The 9,308-nt window shown below is 31.7% G+C and overlaps 1 protein-coding gene across 5 annotated transcripts; it reads right to left on the bottom strand.

Moving 5' to 3' along the window:
- On the bottom strand, window positions 1-9,240 carry LOC111059399 (serine/arginine-rich splicing factor 1A). Of its 5 annotated transcripts, none has more exons than XR_005570957.1 (3): window positions 7,935-8,968; window positions 5,639-5,981; window positions 1-364 (listed from the first exon to the last, which is right to left on the bottom strand). XR_005570957.1 is itself a non-coding variant. In XM_022347051.2 (2 exons), the coding sequence occupies exon 1, from the start codon at window positions 8,651-8,653 to the stop codon at window positions 7,946-7,948; it is 708 nt and encodes a 235-aa protein (XP_022202743.1). In that variant the 5' UTR covers window positions 8,654-9,240; the 3' UTR covers window positions 1-364; window positions 7,935-7,945. The 5 variants fall into 5 exon arrangements, 1 of the variants encoding a protein (XP_022202743.1); XR_002606613.2 differs by having other exon boundaries at window positions 5,643-5,981; XR_002606614.2 differs by having other exon boundaries at window positions 5,653-5,981.
- Between the last annotated feature and the right edge of the window lie 68 nt (window positions 9,241-9,308).

The following is a 9,308-nucleotide window of genomic DNA, read 5'->3' as shown; positions in this document are numbered from 1 at the left end:
TAAATGAAATGTTCATCTTTATTGAAGTACAACTCATACAAACCAATGTCAAAATACTTGAGTCTAAATATAATAATATAATGAAACTTTTAAGAAAATCTCATGCACACGCATACAATCTTCAGAAATCAATTCTAAAATTACATAGCTAATGGAAATTGGAGACCATCCCGCCAATAAAATCAGGACGTATTCACTATTTATTATTCAATATTACAATACAAATTGTTGCAAATAATACACATTACTCATTGATAAAATGTTCCGTTCTCATAAAAGTTAAGATGGCTGAAGAATAGTAAAAAACTTTCTGGTAATAGCATGATGCGCCTATTTCAAGCTCAAAATGCACGTACGGTAAAACCTGTAATAGAGACAAAAACAAAACACAATTAGTAAAGCAAAACAATAAGAACACTATTAAATATTAATGTAAAAATTTGAGATTTTTCCTCGAATTAATAAGTTAGATGATCAATGAGTTGTATGTAATTAATCGGTACATGGAGTGAGTGAGCTTAAAGGACTAATCATAAACAATACATATTTCTGTTAGTTAATGAATGGATCATATTTTTAATTAAACGAGTTGAGAATTAAGCTTCCAGCCGACTAAATATCGGCATTGCAAGATTTTGTTAAATTTCAATTTTCTCATGCAAACCCTTGTGCCAACATGTAAGTATTCAATATGACAACGCTGCATTGATTACGTCAGCAATTTTGTCACATTGAACTTATTTAGTCATACATGGGCTTGTATGAGAAAGGTTGCGATTTCACGCAATCTAGCCATGGTGATAGTTGGCTGGAGCCTTGAGTCTCAATATTTTTTTATTTTATTCAGTTTGGAGGTAAACCCTAGAAGCTAAACTTGTGTGGTAATTTTTAACACTCTTTTAGCATGTTCTTTACCCATTCAATATTTATCATTTCAGCCTAACTTACATAAGGTTGTTTAGTGCTTTAGTACAGATGTTATTAAAAATAATAAAGAACATTCACCAAGGACTCAGGAAACATTTCAAAGAGCAAAATATATTTGAAAACGAAAATAAAATGAAAAACGAGTTTGAGTTGAAACCTGGATGGAACACACAACAAAAAAAAAACGAAAGCGAAGCAACAAAATACAATTTCAGCACGAATCATACGTAAAAAAATCAAACTTATCAAAAATTAATGTGAAAATCAAGAATAACTATCACAGTTTTCCGTCATGGGAGATTGTTGTTAAGTCGGCGGTATGTAACTTCCTACGGGACTCCCCACAATCCGGAGCCCTAGGCTAATAATATTCAAAATAAAAAATAAATCTAACAATGCTCAACAAATTTTACTAACAAGTACGTGATTTTGAGGGAATAAATGCATAATATAGGACTGCAGTACTATAGAACTATATTATATCGCACTGAAAAGCATGGTTCAATAATTATACCTATTTCATATGGGTCTACTATGTTTCAATAATGTTCAAAAGATCTACTCCCAAGAATGTGATAGTAATGTCATATTATACTGTATAACACTACTATCGTACATCATACTGAAAAGCGGGGTTCAATAATTTTCTGAACTCAACTTCGGTGATGATTTCATTTACAAAAGAGTTTTATAGATAAATACATTGTTGAATTTAAATTAAATTGCAAATTTCAAGACCAATACACGACTGAAGTTCCAAGTAGTGTACAGTTGATAAAGAGAATTTTACTAGCCCAACACTAAAAATAAGCAGCCCAGAAAGCTTTTTTATAAAAAACCACAAATTTTGCAAAATAATCCACATTATAGTAATGTGAATTGGACCAAAGTTAAATTAGCCGTGAATCACACCAAAACACAACCAACTAAACAAACAATAAAAATCAAAAAATTATCGAAATTATCAAATTATAAATAGCTTCCAGCAAGTTTTAGTAAATCAGAGAGTATTTTAAAAGAGCAGTTCATTATGAAGCTTTCCGAGAACAAATAACTAGAAGGCAAGCGGTGATAAGATAAGATGTTATTGTAATTAGTTGAATTTGACAAAGAAACGATATTATGAGCATCACTGCCTGTCGTAATAACTTAATAACCGGAAAAGAACGCTGAATTTCAATTGGTTTGCTGGGTGATTGGGAGATGAAGTAGGCACACCACGAAAAGGGCCCTGGATAGCTCACAACCCAGGGACTTTTTCGTGGTGTGCCAACTGACCCTCTAGTTCAACTAAATTTCCAAGATTAATAGCAGAACACTCAAGTTTGGAGGATTATAGCTGACACACAAACTAAATTTTCTAGAAAAATAAAGAAATAAGAAGCGAAAAACAACGAGAACCGATCAAACCAAACAATTAATTTCAAATAATAGATACGATGCGGGAGATGAATTGAATAAAAAGCTGAGCTAGGTAAAAGGGATTTGTTTTCTATTACTTTAGTTCAATTATGAGTGATAACATCGAATGATTTATGTATAGGTCTACAAGTGAACATTCTAATAGATGAATGGGTGAAATAATTAGTTTACTACTATATGAATCATCAATCTTCTCGATTTTGTTATAAAAATCAAACCACACGATTTAAAATGTTACTTTACTGCAGTTAATTTATGAAAGTTAGAAATACTGTTTTCATTCCATACCAATATAAAAACTGTACATGATCAAGGTTGAAGGTGGTTATTTATATCCAATTATAAAGATTGCCTATTAGGAATCTCAAGGTGAACTTACTAGAACTGAAGATTTAGTATATTCAGATATAAACTACTATGTTCAATAAACAAAAACATTTTTTTGAGTATATAATTTAAGTACGTGGAATACGAACAAGTAGCTATTTGTCAATAGTTAGGTGGTCGATCGACTTTCAATATATTTATTTTAATAAAATGAAAGTACTGAAGGATAAATAAACTGGATGAATAAATAGATAATCTCTATAGGCTAATTAAAAAGATAATAATTATGAGTTGGCTTACATAAAAAACTAAGTTTTAGACTAGGTTTTTCTTTTAGTCGCTGTCAGATATATTAAAACTATTTTTTATGAAAAAACCTAGGTTCTAAGCGGAAAATGTCTTTTTTTCAGAGACATGTTTAATGAATTTTAAGTATTCCTAAAACAGGGATAAGCTGCCTAGACCCTGCAAGTCTAAAACACTTCATTACCTAGCGATGAATGTAATGATTACAATAGTGATGCGAATGAACAGGTTACTGTTCACTTATAAGATTTATTGTACTTATGATCTATTCACTCGTGGTATGATTTTTTATAATAAATTATTGGTTTTTATAGGAAAGGTGAGATTCTGTGATTGAAATAGTATAAATTGAAGCAAGGGAATTGTACAAGAAGAATGGAAAAGCTGTAAATTAAATTTTATGATGTTAAGTTCAATGTTTTTTATTATCAATAAAATATTATTAGTAATATTATTTTATGCTACTAATGTTTTAAATATTGATAAAATTGGATAATGTTGGTACAAAAGGTTAGCTACAACTTGAATTTTATGCAAACTAATCAGGTACTTCAAATTGTAGAATTAAAAATGTATTTTTTAAATTCATCAGAGCTGGCTGTTTTGTATGTTAGTAAATGTCAAATTCATGTACTGTACAGAAAATTACTTCAGACTTTCAGCATTTGGTTGAATGTGAAGGATTGGGGTTATCTTCAAGAAATGCTGACAGTTTGAATTGAATTTCGCTTTAATAAACCGAAAAGCACTTCTTGAATTTCAAATATTGACACAAGAGATAAATAGGTCGAAGGCTTCAAACTGTCTCCAACACTTAAAGAATACCACTAAGGCTTCTCATTCAACCGATGCTGTCAGTTGAAAGTGAATCACACTATAGAAGTAATAAGCAGCCCAATTGTTCTGTCACGTTATGAAATGATAAAAATTAATGAACTGAATCAATTATTATCTGTACACAACTGATCTACAAGTGAAAAATACGTTCAAGTAGAGAAGTTACTCATTACATCTATCATTCTATAGATTTATTCAATCTATTGGAAAAAATTGCATCAGAGAAGTTGCAAAGTAGAGAAGTTACTCCTTAGATCTATCATTCTATAGATTTATTCAATCTATTGAAAAAAGTTGCATCACAGCCAGCTCCAAATACAATGGGAAATCCAAAGGCCGGCCTCAAGATATCTGGTGAAAATTAGTAGAAAAACACATTTTATGAAATAATTAACAAAAAATATTATTCGAGAACTTATTTCGCTGAAATAGAATGGAGAAAAACTAATGTTTCTCTCAAGAAAAACAACTGAAAAATCAGTTTTTGTATCAGAGAGTCTCTTAAACTGTTGTAACCTAGGGGAGAGGCTCTCATACACTATACATGGATATCACCAGGACTTCCTAAATACCGGACCTGCGTCTACAAAAAATGGCCTCCGTAGGTGGTGGCCGGCATTGATATTTTAAATGGGAACTAGACGAACTGAGATTTCGATAAACTGATACGCTCTCTAACAGCTGATTAGTGATTTTTTCTCAGTAGGAATTTCTATAAGACCACCAAATACGGCGGCCATATTTTTTTAGGCTCAGGTCCGGTAGTATATAGGAGTTCCTGATATTACGTTTGCAGAGTGATTAATTAAAAATGTTTAGAATCAGGGTCTATTTTATTAATACAGGTGATTGAATATTATTTATGAAACAGGTCCTTGGTAGGCCTATTCATATTCAATGGATAGTTATATTATTATTACCGATCAAGTTTAGAAACTACAGTCTCATAGGTTTCATTTTTTTAGGAGCTGTGGTGTTCTATAGAGATATTCACTTTAAACTGTCAATGCTGACAGTATGAATTTAATCTTTTATTTATAGATAAACAAAAAACATGTAATTATTTTCACACATTTAATGATCTCGTTAGGTATGGAATATTCATTACTCAATATCATAGAAAAATATGTTACCAATTTGTTTTTTAAACGTTTTCTGGAGCGGAATTATGATTTTTCCATGTAATATTGGTAGACAAAATTATTGAAATAATACAGAGCAGAGAAAAATTTATTTTTTATACCTACACACGTTATGGAATCAATATTGAAAACTTATTATTCAATCAATGATTTGATTTTCGTTTTGAACTTATGATTATTTTATAGAACATTATCAAGAGAGTTTATCAGTCAAAATTACATTTTTGATAGTCTATGATGGGTAAAGATTATGATATGACTCAGTTTTGTGATATAATTGTGAGCATTTGATGATAAATTAAATTTAAAAGAACAGACATGAATCATGTACGAGTCAAGTACAAGAACAACTGTTGAATAAGAGTAGTCATTAATTTATTTTGTTAATCTTAAAAGTCTATCAAGTAATTAGAATTTAAACTTTTTTTCATTATAAAATTGAGATGATTTCAAATATTTTTTTCAAAAAAAATCTATAGATATTGAATTTCTCAAATGTACTTTGAATGAATCCAATTAAGAATTTAATGTTAAATTTTTAAAAATATTTTCAACAAAAACTACAAGTCAATCGTTTTTGAATGCTTACTCGTTTTGTAACTATGTTCTTAGGCCAAAGAAGCTTTACTTTAGAAACGAAAGTTATGTTTTAATGAATGAAAAATGAAAATCATCACCAACATCCACTGACTATGGCCAAAGAATGTGGGTCCACGCGATCCTAGTGATCCAATCCGGCATTTGATCCTAATCCTGATCCTGATCCTTCATGATCCTAACGTCCCACGCAGTTAGTGGCGAGGGCGCTCCCACGAGGGATCCAAATTAACTGGAGGAGGAGGAATTTAAACGAGGCATTTATCCTCTCCCTCTTCTCACTCACTCTCTCTTTCTCTGAAATCCTATGAATCCATAATCCTCCACTCAGCGCAACGCAAGCCAGCCGTGTCAGCTGTGTGTTGCTCCTTAATTTGTCTTTAATCCTTATCCTTACAACATTGCTCTGGTGTCCAATACACCCTTTAAAATAAACCAAAACACAGTAACCAGTTAATATACAACAAACTCAATGCTAGGCAACATTTTTATAAGGCTCAAGATTTTTTCCATCTAGTAAAAAACTGGTCTACTTTCAACTAGTGACTAGATTTTACGGTTAATTAATGATCAATTTTCAAAAGAGACTAGATAATATTTTATTTAAAAAAATGGTCAAATTCTAACTAGGAATATCAAACTCATTGAATTGTTAATAATATTGACCTATTTTATCAATAATTTTAGTAATTGATAGTAGTTTTGGGAAAATTCAAAATTTTCAATTTTATTATTCAACGGTAAAGTTATATCATGAAAGATTAATTTTCAAAAATTCATTTGATTTTCGAATGAATAATTAAAAGACAGAGCTGACCAGAGAATGTTATTCACATATTAAATTATGCTAATGAATTTCATTTCTTTTAATCATCTCTGATATAGCTTTATGATATTAGCTATGTATATCAATTAAAATATTAACTGTTTCCAATAAGTATGCATACAGATTAATGGAGTATTTGTGTATTATTATTATAGATACATTTTCCAAACACTTTTTCCATTTTTGAAAAGAATGACTGTACTAATTCGAAAGATAAAACATTGAATTGACCGTACAGCATTACTTTCTTATTTTACCACTGATCAAGAAATAGTCTCAGTTGTATTTTGTAGTATAATGTTAAATCAACTGATTTGCTGATTAAATCTATACAAATTACAAATTCACACACACAAACACACTCACATATATAATAGAATGACAAAGTTTCTCAAATACCTCAAATACTGAAATATTGTAAGCAAAAACACTGAGTTGCTGAGAGAAATTTGCAAATTTGAAAAAACACGAAGGATCGACATTACAATATTATAACTAGATTAATACCCGCAACCATAACATCTAGTTTTAACATTGCAATTTCCTAAATTGTAATATTTTGAAAATCCAATTCAACAACGGTTTTTGTATCAAACAAAATTAGACAACCGAAAAAGCTACTTTTATGAAGCAACCTTTTTAGTTCTCCATACTGAAAATAACATTATTTTTTGACTGTCCGGAAATCTACAATTGTGACAGAATACTTTTCCCCTATTTGTAAACAGACTAAAAGAGAACATACATCCAATTTATGGCTTTGTGACACAAAAATGTGTAGAGAAACATTTATTTAAAAAATATAAATTCAAACCCATAATTCTTACCTGCTTCAATTTAATATAGGCCTAATGAGTTGAGCATAACTCAATTACAGCTGTTTTTTTTTTTTTTAAATAAAGTTAGTATACAAGCGTTTTCTGTTCTTATAAAAATAAAGTAGGCTAAAACAGAATAGCAATTCTAGACGCGACATAGTCAAGTTGCATAATTATTTAAATAAATGCCATAAGTTAATATTAGGTAGGCCTACTTTGATGATGCAATGCATCATGCGTATTTAGCAATCTAGAACAATATAGAAGAAAATTTTTTGAACGATAGTGGTAACATGATTGTATTAGCCTAGGCTATATAATGAGCTTTAAAAAAAATGAGACAATCTGGTGTCTTTATTATAATGTAGCACCATTATACAACACAATGACAATACATTGTCATTAAAAAGCGAAATCCTAACCTAACCCTTTTATTAAAAAAATATTTTATAGTCTGAGCAAATGTGTGATTACAAATTGATACATGATTTTAATATCAATAATAGATAAATCAAATACGAAACTGAACTCTAATCACTGGAACTCAATTTGTAAGTAATAAATTATGCAATTAAAAACCGAGAAATCGTGTCTAGAAATCTATGTTATATTTGGTGGGAGCGTGCCTTATTTGACAGTTATATTTAAAAGTGACATCAAGAAAAAACATAGAAATATGCCTTTGACTATAAGTTTATAGGTATACATTTTGGTACAAATTAATTGACTTACCAAGGAATGATTCAAGATCGTGATCTGGAACGAGAGTAACTGCGACGCACCGGAGAGTAAACCGGACTTCCACGTCTGTCGGGCGAATAGCTCCTGCTCTTGGAACGGCCTCTGTCCTCGCTGTCGCGATATCCACCACCAGAATAATCCTCCTTCACCCTGATGTAGGAAGTTTCTCCCTCGTGAGATCTGAATCTCGAGTCATCCAGCTTCTTGAAGGCGTATTTCATGTCGTCGTGACGCAGAAACTCAACAACTCCAGTGCCGTCTTTAAATACATCAGCATAGCACACATCTCCGGCTTCCCGCATGTGATCCTTTAAATCCTGCCAGCTTCCCGAAGGCGGTAGACCAGTAACAAGCACTCTGTAGTTTGATCTTCTAGCTGGAGGACCTCTGGTACGGCCTCCGCCTCCACCACCCATGCCGCCGCCTCTTCCTTCCCTGAATCCTCTGGGACCTGCACCGCGAGGAAACTCCACTCTCAATCTGTATCCGTCGTAATCGTACCCATCACGAGCATGAACAGCATCCTCGGCATCTCGGGGATCTTCAAATTCCACAAACGCAAAAGGTGGGCCTCTTCGGTTCTTCAAATCGACAAACATCACCTTGCCAAATTTGTAGAACAAATCCTCAATGTCCTTGGTTCTTATATCAGGAGGAAGATTTCCAACATAGATTCTGCAGTCGTTTCTTTCATTTCTACTACTAGCCATGATGAAGAATTTATGTAAAAGACAAGTTTACAACTTACTCAATGACCTTGTACGCGTGGAAAATGCTTCAAACTCGTAACAAGAAGTTTTAGTTTGTAGAATTTCTAAATGCACTTACAAAGAAGATACTGATGCAAGTTCTATTACAAAAATCTAAACAAGTCACTGTCTATGAAATATAATTTAGTAAAACAACGCTTTCTTGGCGATTATATAATGAATTAGAAGGCAAGGCGTCGTCTTCAATCATCCAACGTCCGTCGCTTCCCGTTCCTTGATTCCTTCACTTGGTGTGTTTTGCTAAATACAAAATGGACGACAGACGCTATTGAACAAACAATCGGAACATTGTAAAACAGACAGATAAAAATTATCATGTTGAAAAGGTTTTCATTTCCAAAAATATTTTTAAAATTCATGAAATTTGATAATATTGAAAATAGCTCATTCAACTCTATCATCAATTTTTTTCTTCTACTGAAAACATTGATTTCAGCTGCGCCTTAACGTACTATGTCTAGATGTAACTGTGGTAGAAACTGCTCGTGTTAAGAAGGAACAAGTATCAGTTATTCGAGGACCGTAATTTATGTATTAAGCTGCGTTTACACCAAATTTGATAACAAAATGTTAATAACTTAATCCTTGTAGATTC

Source organism: Nilaparvata lugens, chromosome 3 (assembly GCF_014356525.2).
Source record: "Nilaparvata lugens isolate BPH chromosome 3, ASM1435652v1, whole genome shotgun sequence".
Classification (NCBI taxonomy): domain Eukaryota; kingdom Metazoa; phylum Arthropoda; class Insecta; order Hemiptera; family Delphacidae; genus Nilaparvata; species Nilaparvata lugens.
Note: the sequence above shows the minus strand (reverse complement) of the source record. Positions and strands in the feature narration are given on the sequence as shown.

Bases quoted from the DNA above. Each gene is read 5' to 3' on its own strand.
- LOC111059399 (XM_022347051.2), bottom strand. From the start codon at position 8,653: ATGGCTAGTAGTAGAAATGAAAGAAACGACTGCAGAATCTATGTTGGA.